Source organism: Eublepharis macularius, chromosome 19 (genome assembly GCF_028583425.1).
Source record: "Eublepharis macularius isolate TG4126 chromosome 19, MPM_Emac_v1.0, whole genome shotgun sequence".
NCBI lineage: Eukaryota > Metazoa > Chordata > Lepidosauria > Squamata > Eublepharidae > Eublepharis > Eublepharis macularius.
Genome location: NC_072808.1, coordinates 11,398,951 through 11,423,689, shown reverse-complemented (window position 1 = coordinate 11,423,689; position 24,739 = coordinate 11,398,951). Strand labels below are relative to the sequence as shown.

Below are 24,739 nucleotides of genomic sequence, written 5' to 3'. Positions count from 1 at the left end.
AACCTGGTGAGCTCATGGCAGCCGGGAGATTTGAACCCATGACTTTTTAATTCATGACTCAGCCGTTACAATTTCAAAATCACTAAAGCAACAGTTAGGCTTTCAAAGATTCACACACACGCATAAAACTCTGCAAGCACAGAGTGGCTGCCTTGTGATGTCCCTTCTGTCCTAGAGGCAGACACCTCTTTCAACACGAGCTGCAAACGAGAATTTCCTGCCAGATGCCTCTTTTAATTTGATGGCTATCGCAACGCAATGCACGGACTCGCAACTCCAGCAGAAGCATCCCTGGCTGACACCCGCGCACACGCCTCTCCCCACCCCTGTGTGATGCCATGGTATCTCTCCTCCATCCTCAAAGGCTCCTCCTTACCTTGCTTCACACAAACCGCCCCATATATAATCACACAGCAGTCAAAGACAGCTGTTTTGTTAATGCTGGTCCTGCCTTGGAGACTTCTTGGGATAATGAAGACCGGAGTATTTCTTCTCCTGCTAGGAGCTGCCTGCAGCATGGCCTCCAACTGTAAGTTTTGAGGGAGTTTACGAGATCCCTCCTCCGACAGGAAACTGCTTAATTGTTTGCTCTTGCCAGATCCAGAGGAAGAACCTTGTTATGAACTAGAGGATGCCAGCAAGCATCCTCTATGAAGTGGGAAGAGTGAGGGGAAAGGAAAAGGGGGGGCACTTTTCTAAAATTGCCATGTACACCCCCCTTGCTTGTGCATTCAGTTATCTAGAATTGCAGCCTTCATAAAATTAGGATTCAAATCCAATTTGCAGGGCAGTCTTTTTTTAAAAAAAAATGATCAACTTTTTTCTTTATTTGTTGGCTCATTTGACCAAAGGTCTCAAGCTCAGAACTTATAACACGCACATCCACAATTTAAAACAGCATACAGCAGTACATACATACAGAATCTCTACAACATCATCACAAATCAGCATCTTAATAGAATATGGGCGCAGAGATAATATAGAGAGCGGTAAGCTGCAGTACTGCAGCCCAAGCTCTGCTCACGTCATGACCTGAGTTCTATCCTGGCAGAAGCTGGGTTCAAGTACCTGGCTCAAAGTTGACTCAGAGCCAAGCTACAAGTGATACCTTACACAGATTGGACACTTGTCAGCTTCCCTCAAGTTTTGATGGGAAATGTAGGCGTCCTGGTTTTACAGCTTGGCTCTCCATTACAGCTGTAAAACCAGGACACCTACATTTCCCATCAAAACTTGAGGGAAGCTGACAAGTGTCCAACCTGTGTCAGGCGTCACTTGTAGCTTGGCTCTCAGCCTTCCATCCTTTCCAGGTTGGTAAAATGAGCACCCAGTTTCCTGGGGGTAAAGTGTAGATGACTGAGGAAGGCAATGGCAAACCACCCTGTAACAAAAGTCTGCCAAGACAACGTCATCATGCGACGTCCCCCATGGGTCAGTAATGACACAGTGCTTGCACAGGGGACTATCTTTACCTTACCTTTACCTCCATAAAATATTTATTCAGAATAAAATGAAATGATCAACCAAGAAAGTTCACTTAATAGCCCCAGAAAAACAAAATGAGGTCACAATGTTAAAAACCAAAAAACACTTACTGTGATTTACGGCTACTTTGTTATATTATTATTAAAATTACATATCCTGACAAATTACATAGATAATAGAAAATTATCACAACAAGTAAAGTGATGCTGTATCACAAAATTAGAAAAGTCCCACCCTTGTAGTATTGTGAAACAGATTTTATGAGTAGTAGTGGACAAGCATCAAGATGTTAAGCCCCTTTCGTAGTTGACCTTCCTCATAAGTTATCTTCCTCTTGTTTGCAAATCAATATTTACATAGTAAGCAAGCCAGTCCAAAAAACCCTTTCCTTAATCAGGATAAAACCTATTGCTTTATTACTAGACAGCAGGACACTCCAATTTGTAATTAGTAAGGATTAGATGTAATTTTAATAATAATAGAACAAAGTATCCATAAATCACAGTGATTGTTCGTTTAATAGTACCAGCCATGGACCAAACAGAACAGAAGAAGAGGCTCTTGATGAGTCCTTAAAATAACAGCATTCCTGTCTTCTCAAGATCCAACAAAGGCTACGCTTATCAGGTTGAGCATCCTTGGAAAGCAGTGTGGGGTGTGCTATTTCAATATGGTTGTGTAAGGCAGTGGGGTTCTTGAATCTTGGACTGTGGCAGCAGCTCAAGGGGCTTTTGGGGGGGGGGGTGCCTCTGTGGGAACTTGCTCAAACTGGGCACTGCTGACCTGCCTGTTACTGCATTGCACATGGGCGAAATCATACAAGGGCTTCCTCTCTGGTGGCCCCTGCCCTGTGGAATGGCCTGCCTGAGGTCAGGAGCACCCCCGCTCTCCTAGCTTTCTGCAAATGATGCAAAACCGAATTATTCAAAAAGGCTTTTGTGTTGTAGGGAGGGGCTCTCAGATGCTTCGCTAATGAGTTAAGGACCATAAACTTCACCACTATGTTGTCTTATGTACTATCTGTCACTTTAAATATGCGCTCCTGTGAGCTACTTGTGCTTCATGTGGTCTAATGTCAGCTCTAGAACTGCTTATGTTCTGTTTCAGCATTTCTTCAACTCTGTATTGGATTCTTACTAATGTTATGTCTTTGTAAACTTATGTTTATTTACCGTATGGCATTGTTTATGGATCCTTGATATTGAATGAACTAATCTCACATTCGGTAATCCGCCTTGAGTATCAGTGAGAAAGGCGGACTATAGATGACGTAAATAAATAAATAATAAAATAAAAAATTGTAGCTATTAGCTCAGCTTTGTTCAAGTGGCACAAGGCCAATAGGGTCTCACCTCTGGGTTGGGAAATTCTTGGAAATTTGGGGGCAGAACGTGGGGTGATACTGTAAAGTCCACCCTCCAAAGCTGCCATTTCCTCCAAATAAATGATGCCCATTTTCTAGAGATCAGGTGTAATTGCAGGAGAACTCCAAGCCCCACCTTGGGGTTGGCGACACCAGTCCCATTGGCAGGTCTGGCTTGGATCTTCAGTTAGATCATAGAATCATAGAGTTGGAAGGGATCTCTAGGGTCATCTAGTCCAACCCCCAGCACAATGCAGAAAATGCATAGTTACCTCCCCCCACACCCCCAGTGACCCTTACTGCATGCCCAGAAGATGGCAAAACACCATCAGGATCCCTAGCCAAACTGGCCCGGGGAAAATTGCTGTCTGACCCCCTAGGTGGTGATTGGCCTTACCCTGGGCATGTAAGAAGGGGCCAGAAGAACTAAGCACTGATGTAACCCTTCCTGACCTCCCCCTCATGATCTGCCCAAGTTCACAGAATCAGTATTGCTGCCAGGTGGCCATCTAGCTTCTGCTTAAAAACCTCCAAAGGCGAGCCCACCACCTTCCGAGGAAGCCTGTTCCACCGAGAGCCAAGCTACAAGTGATGAATGACGAACAGCAAGTGAACAGACTCACGTGTATTCCTCCCTGTTCACTTGCACTCCGCTTGATCACTACGTGATCAAGGGCAAGTGGAGGGCAAGTGAACAGGGAGGAATACATGTGAGGGCTAAGGGCCAAGCTACACATGACGAATGACACTTGAACAGCAAGTGTATTTCTCCCTGTTCACTTGCCCTCCACTCAATCCACTTGCCATTCAAGTGTCATTCATCACTTGTAGCTTGGCCCACAGTCTGTCCATTTGCCATTCAAGTGTCATTCATCATTTGTAGCTTGGTCCTGAGGGACCACTCTAATGGTCACAACGTGATCTTAGGTGGCTTATCCCTGCTTCGCTGGCTGCTTGCTTCCTAGTTCACTTCCTGATCACTGCCAGATTGCCAAGGATAATCTGAGGGCCAAGCTACACATGACGAATGACCCTTGAACGGCAAGTGGATTGAGTGGAGGGCAAGTGAACAGGGAGAAATACACTTGCCGTTCAAGTGTCATTCGTCACTTGTAGCTTGACCCTAACAAACTCCTAAAGACTTGCAGGATCAGTCTCACGCACAGAAATTCTGTATATATGTAGTACAACAAGTTCTACTGATACATTATGGTGAAATCTACGCCCGTCATCCCTCTTGAACAGCACACTATAATTTGCAGCTATTGCTCCTGCTCTATAATTAGGAGCCAAAAGACTGAGCCCAGAGGTGAGCTGTGAGCCACTGATCTTTTAAGCAGTGGCCGTAACTGGTGGAGTGAAAGCTCGAAAGAAAGATAAAGAAGATATTTAGCTGTTATGCTGTTCGGCTAGCCTTGCTGTTCGACTAGCCTTGCAGTTATTGTGCCTGGCTTTGTAGAGATTAAAGCCATAAAAAGAATGACCTTTACCCTGTGTTCCATTAGTGTGCGAGTAGGTGGGTCTAAACAGTGCTTTGAAATGATGTCTCAGGGTTTCTGGTCTGGGCAGTCCAGAATCAGCCTGATGGTACAGCCAGAGGAGACTTCAGAATAAGTTCAGAATAAGTCTTTGGCCGAATTGCCAGGGAAATGTGGGAGGAATCGGGTAAGTCAAATATTGAAGATCAATCACGTTCTAGTTCGTATTATAAGTTGTCCTGGAAGATGTACATTGAAGTCCCAATTTGTTTCTGGACAAAGTGAGGGTTGTAAACTTTAGAGACCTCCTCAGTAATTTGGACTGAAATGCCTGTTTCTGTAAACGTCTGTCATGTCTTAAGAACTTTGTTGGAGGCCGTACTGAGGGCCAAGCTACACATGACGAATGACACTTGAACGGCAAGTGTATTTCTCCCTGTTCACTTGCCCTCCACTCAATCCACTTGCCGTTCAAGTGTCATTCGTCATGTGTAGCTTGGCCCACAGTGAAGTCAGAAGACTACCTGGGATAGAGTTCCCAGTCCCTCGGGGGGGGGGGGGGGGCTGGGGGCTGGGAACCCAGCCTCTGCCCCCCGCCACCTCTTACCTGGCTGGTGGTAAGAAAAAGGTGTGGGAAATGAGAGTGATGGCCATTTCCACACAACTCACCTTCATCTGGAACGCTGCACAAAGTCGCAAAAAACACACGGAAGATAGCGTCTTCTCACGCGAGTTTTGCGCGACATCTTGCGCGTGAAGGTGCTATCTTCCACGTTTTTTTCGCGACATTGCGCAGCGTACCAGATGAAGGTGAGTAGTGTGGAAATGGCCATCGTTCGTGGCAGGACAAAGAAGCCTCCAGAGAGAGCGTGCACTTCGCACGAACACACAGAGTAGTTACTATAAAATGCATTTTGCCTAAAATGTAAACATTAAACAACATTAAAACCAGACGGTTTCTAATCTATGTCACGTGTTTACTCTCCTCCTGGCTACCACATTTGCCCTTATTTTCCTAGCAGCCAGCCTATTCGAAATAAAAGGGTCTGTATATGAAAGAATAAAATGTAATTTATCAAAGTCAGACAGAAGATGGAGACTAGATAAAATATTTGTGAGAAATTTTACCCTTGCTTCCTGGTATAAGGGACAACTTAAAACATAGGGCCAAGCTACAAGTGACGAATGACACTTGAACGGCAAGTGGATTGAGTGGAGGGCAAGTGAACAGGGAGGAATACACTTGCTGTTCAAGTGTCATTCATCACTTGTAGCTTGGCCCTGTGATGTCAGTCAGATAACGTGCTCTAATGTGGTCTTTTTTGATGGTTTTATATCATGGGGCAAATTTTGTTTTACTGACTAAAAAATTGTCAGTTAGGACATCCTCTTTGTATACCCATTCCCTTAAGTTAACATTGCTTTCCAAAGGTTGGAGTAATTCATCTGGGATGGTATATCGAGACGCAATGCCATTAAGGAAGGTCGACTGGGTTTACGCACACACAGAGTAGGTTTTCCCTGCACATGTCTCCCTTAAACTCATCCCCCTTCTATCTCTCAGTTTGGGCCCCAGGAGACCTGGCAACCATAACTCGGGAAAGGGCCTTTTGAATGGCGGCACTATGACTACAAGTGACGAATGACACTTGAAAGGCAAGTGGATCAAGTGGAGGGCAAGTGAATAGGGAGAAATACACTTGCCGTTCAAGTGTCATTTGTCACTTGTAGCTTGGCCCTGTGAGACAGCTTTCTCTTGAGAAATTTACGCAATGCAATCTTTTTAGGTGCCAGGTGAAGATGTTTTTATTTTTATTTCCATTGACTTATGCTCAGTGTGCTAGGCCTTGAGGCTGATTTCTGTACCGATGATGAAATGTGATGACCTTATTGTGAACGTCGAGTGAGCGGGACATAATGTAGGGATGCCAACCTCCAAGTGGGGCCTGGAGATCTCCCAGAATGACAACTGATCTGCAGATGACAGAGATCCGTCCCCCTGGAGCAAATGGCTGTTTTGAAGGGTGGACTCTACAGCATTATACCTTGCTAAACTCTAGCCCCTCACCAAACCCCACCCTACCCAGATACCACCCCCTAAATCTCAACCATTTCCAGAAATATTAGAGTCCAATACAGACGCAGATAAAATAAATTTTATAGATTACAAAAGAGTGCACGTGAGTCTAAGGGCCAAGCTACACATGACGATTGACACTTGAATGGCAAGTGTATTTCTCCCTGTTCACTTGCCCTCCACTCAATCCACTTGCCGTTCAAGTGTCATTCGTCATGTGTAGCTTGGCCCTAAGTGGACGCCAGTGAGTTTTAATAGTGTGAAAGAAACCATAAAAGGCAAGAAAGCCTCCCTTTAAAATTTTAATTTTTTTAAAAAAAGAACACAAACTCTTGCAAAACAAATGCAGGCTGAAGACAGACGAGGCAGCAGAGTAACCCAAAACAAGAGTTAACCCCTTCTAAACCCATTGACTCCCAAAGGGTGTCGCTCTGTGTAAGGACTGCATTATTAGTGAGCAATCCCAAGTAGGTCTACTCAGAATTCTATTCAAGTCTGATCAATGAGGCTTACTCCAAGGAAAGCATGCGTAAGTATTGTACTGTTAAACTGCAAAGATGAAAAAAATAAAAAAAATTCTATAGGAAGACAAGAACAAAGCAGAGAGCAGCTAAATGAACTCTTTGGACTGATGTACGAGATTTTGAAGACAGATGAATATTTGGACTATGAGTTAGAGCCAGATGAAAATTTCCACCCACACAAGTGATGACTGGATATCTCCCAGAATTACAACTGATCTCCAGGCTGCATAGATCAGTTCCCTTGGAGAAAATGATTGCTTTGGAGGGTGGAATCTATGGCATTTTACCCTGCTGAGATCCTTCATACATGTGAGCATTGGAGAAGCTGTGTCAAAACGTGGCCAGATGTGTGGTTTTTTTTTAAGAGCTAGTGAAGAAGTTGCAAATCAACAAGTCAGTGAACCCAAATGGGCATTTGTCTGATGGAAAACACTGTCCTGGGTTAGAAGTTCTGGGTTAGAAGACTACCTTCATGCAGGTTGGTTGTTAGATTGCTTGCCAAGAAATGCTGGTCAGAGTGAAGCTTGATCTGACTAGGTCTTGCTTCCGCTCTCAGTTGGCAGTGCATACTCAGGAAAGCTTAAGACGGATTAGTGATGTCTTAACTGTGAGAAGATCTGGAATAAGCACTTTTGCTTTCTGAATTTTAAACCTGGCAATAGATCACACATAACTGAAGGCAGTCTATTTTAACTGTAAAGAGTCGAGCAGCACCTTTAAGACTAACCCACTCTATTGTAGCATAAGCTTTCGGGAACCACAGCTCTCTTTGTCAGATGCATAAGCTTTCGAGAACCACAGCTCTCTTCATCAGATGCATAAGCTTTCAAGAACCACAGCTCTCTTTGTCAGATGCATAAGCTTTCGAGAACGACAGCTCTCTTTGTCAGATGCATAAGCTTTCGAGAACCTCAGCTCTCTTCGTCAGATGCATACGCTTTCAAGAACCACAGCTTTCTTTGTCAGATGCATGGGGGATATGAAGAAAACTGGCTAGAGAATACGCTCCATGCATCTGACGAAGAGAGCTGTGGTTCTCGAAAGCTTATGCAACAATAAAGTGGGTTAGTCTTAAAAGTGCTACTGGTCTCGTTGCTATTTTCTGCATTAGAACTGATCTTTGTGGCCTGGAGGCCAGTTGTAGATCTCAAAGATCTCCAGCCACCATCTGGTGGTCGGCAACTGTAGAGGTAGGCTGTGCTGAGAGGGCCCAAGTTTGCCATCTAAATTTCATGGCTCAGTGGGTATTTCAGCCTGGAATTCCCATGTCTTTGGGCCAAGCTACAAGTGACGAATGACACTTGAACGGCAAGTGTATTTCTCCCTGTTCACTTGTCCTCCACTCAATCCACTTGCCGTTCAAGTGTCATTCGTCTCTTGTAGCTTGGCCCTTAGTCTGATGCTCTCACCACTACATCACAGTGGTGTGCCATAGCTTGTAGCATGAAGTTAGCCCTTGCATTGAAAATGTTTTTTTTTTCCCCAAAGGGAAAGTCTCATTAAAGAAAGTCAATGAGGCCTCAAACCTTGCTGCTTCAAGATCTCCTCTAGCCAGGTCTAACCCACCTCTTACCACCATGTCCTGCAGCCAGAAGACAAGCCGTTGTCCTCCACCTTTGCGGGATGCCTCACAATGTCAAACGTCACTCTCTCTTCACCAAGCACAGGGATAGTCTTGTTAGCTTAATACTGAATAAGTGTTCCTGCTTCCCTGTGCCACCTGCTGGCATGAATGATCGATTGCATCCAATTAGGCTTCTGAATGTCAGAGCCAGAAGTGTTTATTTGTGAAACGGCAGAAATATTACAGAAGAAATGGAAACTTCTTTGTATGATGCGCTAACACAAACTCCTCCCCTCCGTAGCAAACATAACTCTGTCTAGGGCAGTGAGACCAATGTGGCACCTATTGACATATTTCCTGGCACCCACGTGCTTCTTCCCAAAAGCATAAAGTCAGTCCTGGCTTTTCTCTACACCACTGGAGTAGGAGGTGCTTCAGAAGAGCTTCATATGGACGTAAAGAGCTCCGTCCATCATAGGAGGAAGTTTGACTTGGAACTAGAGTTGCCAGCTGGGAGACTGGAGGAGGGGGGGGTCTTACCATAACAGTGCCCCACAATGCTGTGACATCACTTCCAGCTGTATAATCAGAAGTTATATCATCACCATGTTACAGGATGCTCCAGGATTCATTTGAACTTCTATAATGAAAACCATCGAGTTTCAGTTGAATCCTAGAGCATCCCCCGATGAGATGATGTCACTTCCGGTTACACAGCTGAAAGGGATGTGGCATCATGGGATGCTGTTGCACACACACACAGCCATTTCCCTCTGCTGACCTATTGAGTGCTGGTAGGGGTTACCCCACCAGCAACAGGCAAATGGCAACTCTACTTGGAATCTCCCAGCCCAGCCTCTGGGGATGTCATTGGATCAGGAAAGAGTCTCTCTTATTATCCCCAAGTAATGACAAAGAGCCAAACTACAAGTGATGAATTACACTTGCCTGGCAAGTGAACAGATGAGGGCCAAGCTACACATGACGAATGACACTTGAACGGCAAGTGGATTGAGTGGAGGGCAAGTGAACAGGGAGAAATACACTTGCTGTTCAAGTGTCATTCGTCATGTGTAGCTTGGCCCTGAGATTCAAGGCGGATTACACAGTGTGAGACCAGTACAGCCAATTTCAAGGATATTTCCATAAACAATGCCATAGGGTAAATAAACACAAGTTTACAAAGACATAGCATTAATAAGAATAAGAATCCAGTGCTAAGTTGAAGAATAGGGTTCCCAAATATTGTAGCTATACATTTAACGGGTTGTATCCAGGGCTTTCTTTCAGCTGGAATGTGGTGGAACAGAGTTCTGGAACCTCTTGAAAATGGTCACATGGCTGGTGGCCCCGCCCCCTGATCTCCAGACAGAGGGGAATTTAGATTGCCCTCCGCGCTGCTGGAGCACCGCTGGAGTGGTGCAGAGGGCAATCTAAACTCCCCTCTGTCTGGAGATCAGGGGCCGGGACCACCAGCCATGTGACCATTTTTTCCGAGGGCAACCAACTGAGTTCCACCACCTCTTTTCCCAGAAAAAAACCCCTGGTTGTATCCACTTTTCCACTACTGACTCTGATTGCCTGCAATACAACTATTTGGTTCAAGACTCCCCCCCCCCTTCCTTTCAGCTTTGTATACTGCATCGGATTCCTGCAAAGGGCGATGTAATGAAAAATACAACCGCAAAGATGTCTGTCATTGTAATGCTAAATGTGAAAAATATCAGAACTGCTGTGATGATTACCATATCCATTGCGGGCAGGGTGAGTGACTTCCTAAATGGTGGTGGTGGTAGTATTAACAACAATAACAACATCAACAACAATAATAATAAATAGGTGATATCGGCATAGTCAGGACAACAACTGAACAGTTGCAAACAGCCGCAGTACTTGGAATATGCCACATACTAAGGCAATACCTCACTGACTCCTGGAGTTTTTGATAAAATCTAAGTCGGTGAAGGACCAAAAAGCTCCAGCCCAAACATTTTTACTTCTTACTGTTTTTACAACCTAAGTCATAAACAGCAAACCCTCATCGCATGAGAGGAGAACCTAAAAATTAAATTATCTTGTAGCTTAACAACAGCTGCCGAAAATTTCACCACGCACAGAGTAGTTTGTTTTTCTTTTTCTTTGGAGAAAAAGTGTTCTGATTAAATAAAGGAGAGATCAGTTCAGCTCTTGGTTCTGAAAATTTGAGACAGTCAAAGAAAATGTGGTCTGCAGAGTCATTTTTGTTGCTGCCACAATTGTAAAGTCTATCTGAATATGGAATTCCACTGAATTTTCCTAGTGTTACTGTTGAAGACGGAGCATTCAGGCATGCTAGCATAAAAGCCCTTCTATAGTTTGGAATAATTAACTCAGATAGATAGTTTGGCATTTTTGTTGGCAGAAGAATGCCAACTGAGAAGGACGAATGCACCCTGTGCAGCCCAGTCATCACATAATAACAACAATGGTGGTGCTGATATCTAACAGAACAACCTGAGATATTGCTAGTTATTCCACACTGCAAAAACAAGTCTGACTATTACATAATTTTTTCCCAATTAAAAAGTGGGGAACATTATTGCAACAGTCAAATTGACCATGAGACGGATGTGAAAGAGTGTGTTTGATGAGCCATGTGGTTGTGAACCAATCCGTTGGGATTCTTCCATCTGCAGTGAATGATAGCCCATGTGCAACAAATTTTGTTTAGCAACCACTACAATTTTGGCAATGCAATTGTCTATATGTGGGGATCACGTTATGCGAGATCCTCTTGATGCACATGGCCGTTGTTTTGCACAAGCAGGATAATGTGTGTAATTTCCAGCTTTGGGACACACAATTGGAAACCTGGATTTTTGAAACTACATTTTCACACATACCCAAGCTGGAAATTAGGCACCTTTTCCTATTCATAAAAAATGGTGATCATGTACATCGGGAGGATAAGTGTACTCTCCCATTATGCCATCATAAAAACCACAAGGATGAAGATGTATCACAGTAAGGTGGTCACTGGAAAAAAATCCTTTTGTGAAAATCATATTTATATCTGCCTTTCCATATAGGAGTTCTACCTGTGGCACAAGTGTTTGGTAAAACAGAAATGTCTACTGAAATAAGTGGCTTTGCATGTTTTAAAGGGTTTGGAGCCTAGCAGAGAAGGTTCCTTATCACTGAGGTCTTTGGATTGCTGTTAAAAACAAGTATACATAACCCAAGAGGCTTTTATATGGGTCATATGAATTAATTTCTCCCGTCTTTTGCTGTTAACACAGATAGCAAAGAAACGAATGCAGCGTCTGATGGTGAGTATCTGAAGTACTTTCCAGATGAGATGCTTGACATGTAAACTGAAACGATACATCAGTAGATATTTGTATGCCTGAATATCTTCACATGCTGGAATGTCCCGGACAAAGACAGGAGGTTTTCTGGTCTTGCTCGGCAGATCCCTTAATGTCTTCCAGAAAGAGATGCATTGTCTATATAAATACCCCTGAAGAAATCATCTTCAAAATCATCTATTAAGCTGTTATTGCGCCTTACCCACTTTTCTCCCCAGTGTGTTTTCCAACTGGAGAGAGTCAGTATTTGTTTAGATATTAATACTCTACTTTTTTCCCTAATGGAAAACCAAAGCAGCTTACACAACATCATTCTCCAGGCCTTCTTTTTGTTTTCACAAAAACCCTGTGGCTTACAGTGCAATCCTAAGAAGAATTACTTCAGTCTAAGCCCATTGATTTCAGTGGGCTTAGATTGGAATAACTGCACTTAGGATCATACTGTTCGAGTCTCTCTACACATTACTAAGTACCTAGGGATGCTCAAGTGCAGGGTTATATGTCTAGTCCTTAATTTGTGTGCAGGCTGTTCTTGCTCAATACACATGAATGCCAATTTCACAGGAGCTCCCTTTGTGTGACTGCATCTGCAAGTGATACTGGAGGGCAAAGCACCAATTCTGCTCTGCTTTTGCTGCAAGAACAAGTACTGTAGGGTCCCTCAGATGCCCTCAGATTTATTTAATTCTTAATAATTTAATAATTAAATTATTTAATAATTAAATTATTTAATAATTTAATAATTATATAATAATTTATATAATTATATAATTTAATAATTTAATAATTATATAACCAGCGCAAGTCTCTACAGCAAAACCAGAGTAACAGAATAAAGACACATTAAAATTCAAGCTATAAAAATACATTAAAACCTATCTACACGATACTGTAGGGTCCTTTGAATAGCCAATTTCCATTTCTTTAAGACGCAAGAAAATGTCAAAATCTGCATTTCAGTGAACGGAGGTGGGGGAAACTTTTAGCAGTTGCGAAGGAGCTGATATCAAACATGAGATGCGGAGCAAATTGAAGTGTGACTGTGAGAGCAAGTTCATGGAAAATTGGAGGGGGGATACATGAAATGAGGATCACTTGAGTGTCCCTAGGTACTTTATAATGTGTAGAGAGACTCTTAGAGGTTAGACTTAGATCCAAAACAGACGTTACAAATCACACGTGTTTGTGCGAGTGCCAGGATTCATGTCTGTTCCTGCCCACAAGAGAGTGATTGGCCCAAAGTTCCAAGCAAGGTTCCAAGGTAGAGTGGGTATTCATAGTCTCCTGGGTCCCAGTCCAACCACTACACCATTCTGGCCCAGTGCAGGCCAGTGATGGATCTCTGGCCATCCTGATTTCAGCCACCTATGGCATATAGGGTCTGCCTGTTACAGTCCTTGCCCTTCTTTGTCCTTGTGGTAAGACAATGACTTCTCACACAGAGGGATTCTCCAGAAGTGAGGATGCCATCAGTCAGGAAGAGCTTCAAAAAATATCCGAGCAACTTTACCAAAGTGACAGCAACAAAGCAGCGGAGTCTGACATCACCCTTAACAAGCAGTTTTTAACATCCCAGACTTCGAAAAAGGAGGATCAGTCTCCAGAACCGTGAGTGCCAAAAATATGCAATGCGCGTTCAGCCAAGTGGAGTGAAGAGCTTGAGTTTTGCGTAGCAAGTGAAAACAATCCGGTGGTTACTATCTCAGCTCATAGGAAGCATCGGGGGGAAGGCCATTTCTCACTCCAATTTTTAAAGCTGAAATTCCCATCTAGGTTCTTGGCTTTCCAGTCTGCAAGTGGCCACACAAAATATACAGACACCCCCAATGAATCATTTCAATTTCTTAATTTCAAGCTGCTGTTGAATGCATAAGTTGTGTCTAACTTTGGGAGATTTGAGTAGGATCCCCTTTGTGTATGCATCAGTAGTTCAGGGACAAGGATCAGGAAGCAGAGGCTGTGGCTTGAGTAGCCAACTGCCTTGAATAGAGGATTAATGGGATATTTTTTATCTTTATGCCATCAAAAGCATCAGCTTCCCATTTCCACATCCCCCCTGCTCCCATCAAGTTGCAGTTGACTTATGGAGTTGTCAAGGAAAGAGACACGCAGAGGTGGCTTGCTATTGCCTGGCTTTGCAGAGCAACCCTAGACCTTATTGGTGGTCTCCCATCCAAGTAAGAGCCCCATGGTACAGAGTGGTAAGCTGCAGTACTGCAGCCCAAGCTCTGATCAGGACCTGAGTTCGATCCTGGAAGAAGCTGGGTTCAGGTAGCCTGCTCAAGGTTGACTCAGCCTTCCATCCTTCCAAGGTTAGTAAAACGAGTACTCAGTTTCCTGGGGGTAAAGTGTAGATGACTGGGGAAGGCAATGGCAAACCATCCCATAAAAAGTCTGCCTAGAAAATGTTGTGATACGACACGCCCCCCCCCATGGGTCAAAAATGACTTGGTGCTTGCACAGGGGACTACCTTTACATTACCCATCCATGTACTACCTAAGGCTGACCCTGCTTAGCTTCTGAGATCTGAGAAGATCGGGGCCTTTTTCACACATCTTTAAAATAGTGTGATACACAGGGCCGGCGACACCATTGAGGTGGTGAGGCGGGCGCCGTGGGCACCAGGAGCTGGAGGGGGTGCCAGAGGGGGTGCCAGGCATGGCAGGCATCCGGGGCAGTGTGCAGAGCACAGGCAGCCTCTGCACGCTGTCCCAGCCTCCCATTGGCCAATGGGGCCGGCTTTGCTGTGTGATGATGTCATCATGCAGTGATGTCATCACACAGTCTGGAGCGCACGTGCACACTGCGTGCACGGCCACAGGTGCCAGAGACCCTGGCCTTGCCCCTGGTGATACACACAGAAGGCTGCTGGCTTCCTCGTGTGATTTTTGATGCCATCTGTTTCCAAAATGCCACAAAAGTGCTGTCATAACTGCCTGCAAATGGAAGGCATCCAAAAACGCATGAGGAAGCTGGCAGCCTTCCGTGGGTATCACGCTATTTTAAAGAAGTGTGAAAACGGCCCAGGCTAGCTTGAGCGATTCAGGTGAGGGTTTTCCCACATTAAACTTCTACTAAAGAGACAGAAGTCCAGGACATTTTTCTCAAGGCTTTTTGGCATCCTTAGCTGTGGCTCAGTGCTACAGCTTGTGCTTTGCACACAGAAGGGCCTAAATGCAATCCTTGGCATCTTCTCTTGAGAGGAATTTACTTTCTTCTACAGACTCTTTTCATTTGTCAACGAAGAGAAGCTCTTTTCCAAGCCGACTTACGCCAGTTTCATTAAGCTGCTTGATAATTATCACAAGAAGGTTGAAAAGGGGGAAGAGTTCACTGCTGAGCAACTGAAAGAGCAGGATCGCTTCCTGGAGGAAATCATGAAGACGGCGGTCATGCAAGAGCTTTACAGGTTCCTTCATAACAAGAGTAAGTCTCCATCTGTAAGGAGATCTATAACACTGGGGAGATGTATTGCATTATTACGATTTTTGGATGCACTAATGGTTATCGGCAAGTGGTCTCCTTTTGTTCAACTGCTAACATTTGGGGAGGGGGGTGTCAGTCAGTGAGACTGATGATATAGCACATATGAGAGAGAATGTATGGAAATGTATGGAATTTGCTGACCTGTGATGCAGGCGCGGCTGCTAGCTTAGACAGCTTTCAAAGATTCACAAAAGATAGGTCGATTAATGGGTATTAGCCGTGGCAGCTTCAGAGATAGCATACCTTCAAGGACCAGATGTTCATGGAAACAGCAAGAGGTGGCCTTTGCACTCGGCTTGTGATCTTTCCAGAAGCAACCAAGCTGCTGCCACTGGAAACAGAAGGCTGGGCTAGACGGACCATTGGTCTGATCCAATAAGGCCTGTTTTGATTATTTTAATGGCCAATCAAAGCTGTGATGGGCAAAAGCCTCACCTGGCCCTGCCCACTTTCTAAAAAAAACTTGATGGGTGCCAGGAAGGGTATAGTGATTAACTAACAGCAAGCAAACCTCTGGTGAACACTGCCGGTCCATGTTGGTTTGGCATTCTAATGTTTGCAGATTCTGTGATCTGGGAAGATAATTGAGCTTCTGTTTGAATATCAGTTCCTGAACTATCTATTCTCACCATACTGTGGTCCCTATTTTCAAAACATTTCCTTGCCATATCACTCCTCCTCCTCTATACTGATTAGAGTACTGGATCCGTGGGTTCAAATCCTCACTGGGTTGCTTTCTCCCTGTCCCTCAGCCTGAGTTGCTGTGACGATAAAAACTATCCAGTCCATCCGTATCCCATCCTCCCCCCAAGGAGTTCTGGGTGGCAGACATGGTTCTCTCTTCCCTGTTTTATCTTCACAACGATCCTGTGAGGTGGGCTAGGCAGAGCGAGAGAGTCTCTGGCTCAGGATTAGCTTTGTGACAGAGCTGGGGTTTGAATGAAGTCATGTGTCTCAACTCCCTTAATTCCCAGCCTTCGAACACCCTGCTGGAGAGCAGAACATGTGCTGCCCAGGGATTCTCGGAAGAAGGAGATTTAAAAAGCCATCTTGATAAGAGAAACTGTGACAACTCAGCTAATATGAACATCTGTAATGAGTGGCCAAACTGATGCTTGGGAGCCACATGTGGCTCTTCTAGATGTATTGTGTGGCTCCTGATGGTCTCTTAGTATCGCCGTGGCCATACATTTTACTTTAGTTTAGTTTATTTCCCTCCCTTTCCTCCTTTCTTTCCATGTCTTTCTCTCCCTTTTCCTTCCTTCCTTCCTTCCTTCTTTCCTTCCTTCCTTTCTTCCTTCCTTGTCTTTCATATTTTCAATAAAAACGTTGGGGCTGCCAGGTCTGACTCAGAAAATACCTAGGGACTTTGGGGGTGAAGTCAGGTGATGGCTCTTCCCAAGCTCCACCCCTTCTGATGATGTCACATCTAGCATACTGCACCAAAACCCCACCCTTTCCTGTGATGTCACTTTCAGGACACTTCCTGAAACCCACCTCTCTATCTGAAGTCACTTCAATGCATCATGCCTTGTGGCTCTCAAACATCTGACATTTATTCTATGTGGCTCTAACATTAAGCAAGTTTGGCCACCCCTGATCTGTAGCATAGTACTGCCTTGAGAACTGTCAGAAGAACCCGCTCCCTTCACGGATCCCTCTTATTTCAGGCTCCTGCCATGCCGTAAAACACCATGACACATTTCATAACATCCAGGATAAGAAGGGATAACGTTTCGGGGAGGTATAACGACTTGTCAGGCTTGTCTTTTCTTTTGATTCTCTTTAATCGGAACATGACTTGCTGTCTGTCCTCTCTTTCTCCAGATCGTTATGGAACAGAGGCAGAATTTATTGCCGACTTAAAGGAGATGTGGTTTGGCCTTTACTCCAGGGGCAAGGGAGAAGGAAGCTCCAGTGGCTTTGAGCATGTCTTTCTAGGTATGGATACTGCTGTGAATGCGCATGCAGCTGACTTATGCTGAATCCGAATATAGGTCCATCGAGACCAGACTTGTCCACTTAGATTGGTAGAGGCTTTCCAAGATCTCAGACAGAGGTCTTTCACATCACCTACTGGACTGAATGGACCACTAGTCCTTTTAACTGGAGACACCAAGGACTAGAGATGGGCACGAACTGAAATACAAACCACAGTTTGTCACAAACAGGGAGGTTTTTTGGTTTGTGAACCAGTGGTTCATCAGAGGACATTTCTAATAAACATGACAATTTTTAGGCTGGTTCATTTGGTTCATTTTTCTGTTTGTCGCTGATCAATCAGTTTCCTAAACAATGGAGGGGGGGGCGGGATTTCTGCAGATCTTCTGCTGTCCCGGAAATGACGTAAGAACCAAATGAACCAGTTTGCGAACCAGGCAATTTCATGCTGGTTCATGGTTCATGAAACACAATGAACCATGAACCACAACAAACCGCCATTTTCCTGGTTTGTGCCCATCTCTACCAAGGACTGAACCCCAGAGACCTTCTACATACAAACCCCAGAGACCTTCTACATACAAAGCAGATGGCCTCCCCTGAGCATCCCCTGTTAGAAGATGCTTGACAGCTGAGTCCCTTTCAGCAGCAACTAGTTTTTTGTGGGGTGTACATAGCTTTAATTACTATGCACACTTCCTTAGAAAGAGCCATGTTTTACTCCTTGGGACATCCTTTCCAGACTGTTGCATTTTCAAGTCTTCTCTTTATCATCTCATTCCTATCTAGTCCCACCCTCCAAAAACTTGATTTATTGCAGTTTTTAAAATATCCATCATATGAATTGTTCATAACAATATTGCCGTGTCTAGGAAAGAAGTATAATCCCTGATGCTGCTGGTGACTGTGTATCCCCCCACTTCTCCTGCCCCATAACTTTCTTAAAGCGAAACTCTTTAGTTTTTTCTTTTTTTAAAAAAAAAAGTGGTTAAACTGACCTCTGGTGAAAAGCAATGTGAAATGGACCAGGCTCGTCAGTTTCGTTGCAGAGGTCTGGAGATGGAAGGAGAACATTGTCACTTTGCCCACCGTTTCCCCCTCCCCGCACAATAATGAGCACAAGTAGATGCGGCTCAGTTTAAGCCGCCTTCCCTTTTGCAGGGGGTCTCAATAATACAGCATTGTGCATGATGAACAAACAAAGTGCATAAGAAAAAATAAATTAAAAGGCATTTTTCTCGTTGGCTGGAAGCATCCTTCAAATGCACATATTTAGAGATAGCTATCCAATCCCATCAGATCTCGGACGTCTGAGCAGAGTTGGCCTTAGTTAGTAACTGAGTGGGAGACAGAGGCAGAGGCTATCCAGAGGCAGGCAATGGCAAATCACCTCCGTTCATCTTCTTACCTTGAAAACCCCAGCAGGGGTCTCCATAAGTCAGATATGACTTGACGGCACTCTTCACCACATCAGTCAACACAATAGCTGCCTTATACTGAGTCAAACAATCAGTCCATCAAGATCAGAATTATCTACTGAAACTGACAGTGGTTCTCCAGAGTCTCAGGTGGAGGTCTTTCACATCACTTCCCACCGATCCCTTTAACTGGAGATGCTGGGGATTGAACCGGGTACCTTCTGCATGCAAACCTGATGCTCTCCCACTGAGCCACGTTCCCATTCTCATAATGAGGCACACTCTTTACCGTTTAGGAGAAGTCAAGGAAGGAAAAGTGTCTGGGTTCCACAACTGGATTAGTTTCTACCTGCAGGAGAAAAAAGGTGTCCTCAACTATCTCAGCCACAACTATGATGGTCCGGTGAGTACCGCGTAACACATCGACAGTCTTCCAGATGCACCGTGAGAGATTATCAATGTTCTCCTGGAGGTGGAAGGGACTGCATTGTTACAGATGTGCCAGCAGTGCTAGTCAATAGAGGAGTCCCCCCAAACTGTAGAGATGCTGGCGAGTTCTGGGATACGGCGGCTGATTCTCTCCAGGCCTCCTATTTTCCAGCAGATGGGCTTTAGGCAAGAAAAATCCCGAGAACTCCAAAAACTTGCTTAAAGCAGTGAGCAGAGTATGTTTGGTCTGCAGGGGAAAGGGGTAGAATGAGCTAATCTCATTGCTGTAATGAGGGGAGGAAGAGAAAATCTAGAGACTGTCATTTTTCCCTGTGGTTCTTCCCTGCACCACCAGTAAAGCCCTGAATCTTGAACGCTATTGCGATTCACTTATTTAGGCCCTACTGGCTTCATTATTCCACTCTGGCTGGGACACGTTACTTAGGCCAAGGGCCAAGCTACACATGACGAATGACACTTGAATGGCAAGTGTATTTCTCCCTGTTCACTTGCCCTCCACTCAATCCACTTGCCGTTCAAGTGTCATTCGACATGTGTAGCTTGGCCCTATGTGATCAAGTGGAGTGCAAGTGGAGCACAAGTGAACAGGGACGAATACACAAGTCTGTTCACTTGCCATTCAAGTGTAATTCGTCACTTGTAGCTCGGCCCCTAGTCCTTCCTCTTGGCCTCTTCCTGATACATCAAATGTTTTGTCCCCTACTGTTCACACAGACCAAATAATTAAGTTGCTTCTATCAGCTACTGTCTGCTGTTTACAAAGCCCTGTCTTAGCCTGCCACCTAGTGTTGTTTAGAAGTAAGGTAGGACTGGTTGATGAATTTAGCAGTAACTTCCCAAATGTTGATTTCACTGTTCAGTGGACCTCCTATCCAGATGTGCTTGGGATACAGTTCAGCTGGGATGGAACTTACAAGGAAGTTGGAACAGCCTTCATTGGAAGCAGTCCTGAATTCGAATTTGGCCTCTACTCATTGTGCTATATCTCTAGGCCTGGAAAAGTGTAAGTATCATGCCCGCAAGACCAATGGGGGGGGGGCAAGAGAGGCATTTGGCCTAGGCCTCAAGGTCAAGGAAACCTCAAACTTAGATACTTGTTCATTTTTTGACACAGGTTTTCAAGTACATCACGTGTCGTTATTTTTTAGTAGGGGTAGGGGCCTCCAAAGTTGGAAGTGGCCCAAGCCTCTCTGAACCTCTGGGGAAAAAACGTTTTCACAACAACAATCTTTTCACTTTCACACAAAAAAATCTTATCACTTTCACAATCTTTTCACTTTCACAGCTTTGTAAGGAGAATATGACAGTGCCAGCAAATGAACAGTTAGGGGCTATGTGCCCATTTCAGAATCTTTGCTTCTTGAGAAGTGAATCCATAGTGAAAAATTTCTTCAGAAACATTAAGCGTCCAGTAGCACCTTTAAGAGTAACCAACTTTATTGTAGCTTAAGCTTTCGAGAACCACCGTTCTTCATCTGACGAAGAGAGCTGTGGTTCTGGAAAGCTTACACTACAATAAAGTTGGTTAGTCTTAAAGGTGCTACTGGACTCTTTACTATTTTGCAACTACAGACTAACACAGGTAACTCCTCTGGATCTATTAAGCATGTAAGAACTGGTTAGCTGGATCAAGGTAAAGGCCCCGTTAAGCTGAACAGTCTAACAGTGGCTGCACAACTTAGGGCACAAAGATTGTCCTGTGTCCTCCACAACTGTTACTCAGAGGTATACCATTCCTGAATATGGAAGTTCTCTCTAGTTACCATGATTCATGGCCATTGGCAAACCAATCCACTGCGAATTTGTCTCTTCCTTTTAAGTATCCATGAAACGTAGTTATCATGGCCACCTCTGGCGCCACGTATGCAAGGTGCTGTGTCTGTCCTGAGTTTGTATGGAGGAATGGAGCCAAAATACCCATTTTTACTTCCATTGACCAATTTTAAGGTGAGGATGGACTGAGTTTGGAACATAGGGCCAAGCTACACGTGACGAATGACACTTGAACGGCAAGTGGATTGAGTGGAGGGCAAGTGAACAGGGAGAAATACACTTGCTGTTCACGTGTCATTCGTCATGTGTAGCTTGGCCCTGAGAGTAGGGAGAGCACCAGATGCTCGCAGAGATGAGTTGACTCTCCTTTTGTAGACGTTGAAGCCGTTGGATGAATTGCAAGCTTTGCCTTATGCACAGCTCGCTGCTTTGCATGAATTGCATGCTTTGCGTTATGAACTCACTGCTCAACATGCTCTGGTTCAACCCTCGTTTTGAAGACGACATGAAGTTGTGATCTGGAGATAGTATGGAAACCCACCCATCTACCTCCCCAAATCATGTTGTTAATAGCAACACAACTATTGTAACTGGCTTAATCCAGAGCGAATGCTTTTTTTCCAGCCTGAAACGATCAATTAATACCCTGCTGTGTTATGATGGACGGACTGAACAGGATCGGTAAGAGATGAGCCTGAATGTCAGCTTTCTCTTTTCTAGGTGTCATCTAAAAATGGGGAGTCATAATCTGGATATCCAGACGTACACTTGGGATAAAACCACCTATGGCAATGGGAAAAAGTACATTGCCACTGCTTATGCAGTTTCCCCATGAGAAGGCAAGAGGTCCCACCCTGATTGATCCTATCTGACCCTCCTGGCATGTGCTCCTGTTCTCCTGCCATACCAGGAGATGTTCTACAACAGATCTGATCGGTTGTCTTTAGATTCTGTGTGAATGTTGTTTGTTTTATGGAGTATGCAACATGGCTGTAAGACTAGAATTCCCTGGCTCATCTGGCAGCTATAGCAGAGCTAGAAATCACATGGAGCGTTGCTGCTTTACGTAACTTACTGCCTCAGCACTGACACCACACTTTGGTGAATTTTGAGAAAGCATTTGTCGAATTTCAAGGGAAGGTAAAGGGGTTTGGATGACTAGCAGAAAATAAAAGTCAGGAAAGTTGAGGAAAACCACCTTGCATTTCTGTTTTTCAAACACAAAAACATTTCAAGCAGATTTGAAGGGTCCGATTTGAGTAAAACCGCAGAGGAATTTCGCAGGGAGCCGAAACATTTTTTGAGCTCACAAGCAAAACCTTCTTAGGTCAATTAAATACAACCTTGCCAGTGGTTCAACCAATATCTCTAATGCACGTGCGATAAGAAGAGCCGGTCTCTGGAGAAGATCCTTCCACGCGAATACATGACAATAATACATGGCAACTTATGCCTTATACTCAGGGGTCATTTTGTAGAAAAAGAGCTGGAGGAACTCATTAGCACAACTCATTAGCATATGCCACACCCCCTTGCCATCACCGGAAGTGTGTTATTAGCATAACTGATTTGCATATGCCACAGCCAGGATATGCTATCCTGGCTGTTTTGGACCCAATCCTGGCCATTCAGGGCCGAAATTGGGCCCAAAATGGTCAGGACGGGGGCCGCTGCTGAGCGGGAGAGTGATCCACCACCCATCAGAGCCCGATTGGGACCGTTTCGGCCCCAATCCAGGTCCAAATGGCTCAGAGTCAGGTGGGCGGGGCCACCTGTCATGTGACCTCTTTGGGGAACTGCCAGAACTGCGTTCCCACACGTTCCCCCTCAAAATGAGCCCTGCTTATACTGAATCGTGACCTTTGAGATCAGTATCATCTAGTCAGATTGGATCCTGTGATGTTCCCCCTCTCTCATATCACCGGGTCCTTTTCACTGAAGATGCTGGGAAATGAACTTAGGATGCCAAGCAAATGCTCTATCACTGAGCAACTGCCCCTCGCCTTTGCCGTCTGTAGTTTGTCCTACAGAAGAGAGATGAGTGACAATTAGAGACAGGGCTTTTTCAGGAATGGCACCTTGTCTGTGGAATGCCCTTCCCCTAAAGGATTGCCCGATACTTGTTCTTGTAGCCATTAGAAACCAAGCCAAAAAAACCTTCTTTGCTCAGGCTTTTGAATTATCACCTTTTACTTGGCCGTTCTAATGTTATGGCTTGTGGTATTTTATATATTCTTTGCCTGGTCTGCATATGACCAACTGGACGGCGCTTTTCTGCTTCTCTGCTGGTTTTATTCCATTGCTGCTGGAACCAAGTGTTTTATTGTATTATTATTCAATGGAATATATTGTTCTTCTTTGATGCATTACTGATGCCCTTAAAAGACATCGTACTTGATCCACTCGCCATGAGGACTGGCACATTGGTTGGGGAAAACTCGTTCTTTGCCTGCACATAACCAGTCATCTTGGATCTTTAAGTTCAGATAGATGAGAAGACTCGAGTCTAGAAAACCTGGGTGTAAAACCATGCCACTGATCTTATAGCTAGCTGTCATTTCTCAGTTCTTGACCTCACAATTCAGGAACCGTGGGATCCTACCTCACAGGGCTATTGTGAAGATGAATGAGAGAGAAGTCAGAGAATGGTGCAGATTTAAAATGCTGTAAGCATCATTAGTGATGTAATGCATCTGGGGCGGTTTTTCGAAATCTCTCCCTGTTTGATAGCACAGTAAACTTTGTTACCTTTATAATGCAATAAACCAACATTAACACCATGGTCTCAGCTTTGATGTTGCTGTTTTCTTGATAAATGCGTGCCTTGCCAAGCTGCAGCTCCATCCTAGAATGGTTAGATTATTCAATCATCAAAGTTGAAGCCTTCCACCTGCCTGAGAAACCTTCCCCTCCAGTGGTCGCAGTCGTTTCTCCAATGGAAGAGTCACTTAAGTTGGAGGAAGGCTTATTGGGCTGGAAGATACTTGTTGGTGGCTTCTTTGGGTTGATTTGATTTTGGCAGGCATCAGGAATGAAATTTCATAAGCGACGTGCTGTTAAAATCCTACTACAGTTGCAGGCCGGCTATTCAGTCTAAATGCCATGATATGTTAACTATCTGATTCCTTCAAATGTCAAGTACAGACGCCAAAGAAAATATCCGATGCTGAAATCAAATGTCCCAGATTGCTAAATATAGATCTCAGATCTTTCGTGAATATGAAGCAGACGATCAAGTCCTCAGAGAACATCTAGCGAAGCTTTCACATACTTTTCATAGAGGAGAATTTGGGGGAGCAATTTCCTCTTGCTGCTACAGCCGTGTTCTGTCCTACGTAGCTGCAAAATGACGAGCAGCCATTTGGGGGCGCTCAGAGTATAGCTGTGCCCACCGGAATTGCTCTGTGTTCATAGGATTCTGCTCCTTGTTAGCAAAAATCCTCTAAAAACTGATGGACAACTTTTCTTCTTTCTTGATCACTTCACCCCTACTTTGCTGCCTTTTTTCTCTACTCTCCTGAGCCTTGTTGGTAACAAGAGCCAGTTTGGTGTAGTGGTTAAGAGCACGGGGCTCTAATCTGGGGTGGCAGGTTTGATTCCCCACTCCTCCACTTGAAGCCAGCCGGGTAACCTTGGGTCAGTCACAGCTTTCCCAGAGCTCTCTCAGCCCACCCACCTCACAGGGTGTTTGTTGTGGGGATAACAATCACATACTTTGTAAAACACTGTGAGTGGGCATTAAGTTGTCCTGAAGGGTGGTATATAAATTGAATATTATTGTTGTTGTTGCCATAAACAGGGCTACCATTGCTCCCCTCCCCCTGGACAAAGA

The 24,739-nt window shown here is 44.5% G+C and overlaps 1 protein-coding gene across 2 annotated transcripts; it reads left to right on the top strand.

Moving 5' to 3' along the window:
• Window positions 1-436: 436 nt before the first annotated feature.
• Window positions 437-23,689, top strand: ENDOU (endonuclease, poly(U) specific). Of its 2 annotated transcripts, XM_055003916.1 has the most exons (9): window positions 437-529; window positions 10,121-10,255; window positions 11,770-11,799; window positions 13,281-13,446; window positions 15,063-15,265; window positions 17,153-17,266; window positions 18,981-19,087; window positions 19,995-20,137; window positions 21,628-23,689. In XM_055003916.1, the coding sequence occupies exons 1-9, from the start codon at window positions 439-441 to the stop codon at window positions 21,740-21,742; spliced, it is 1,104 nt and encodes a 367-aa protein (XP_054859891.1). In that variant the 5' UTR covers window positions 437-438; the 3' UTR covers window positions 21,743-23,689. The 2 variants fall into 2 exon arrangements, with proteins under 2 accessions (XP_054859891.1, XP_054859892.1); XM_055003917.1 differs by lacking the exon at window positions 10,121-10,255 and having other exon boundaries at window positions 439-529.
• Window positions 23,690-24,739: the final 1,050 nt, after the last annotated feature.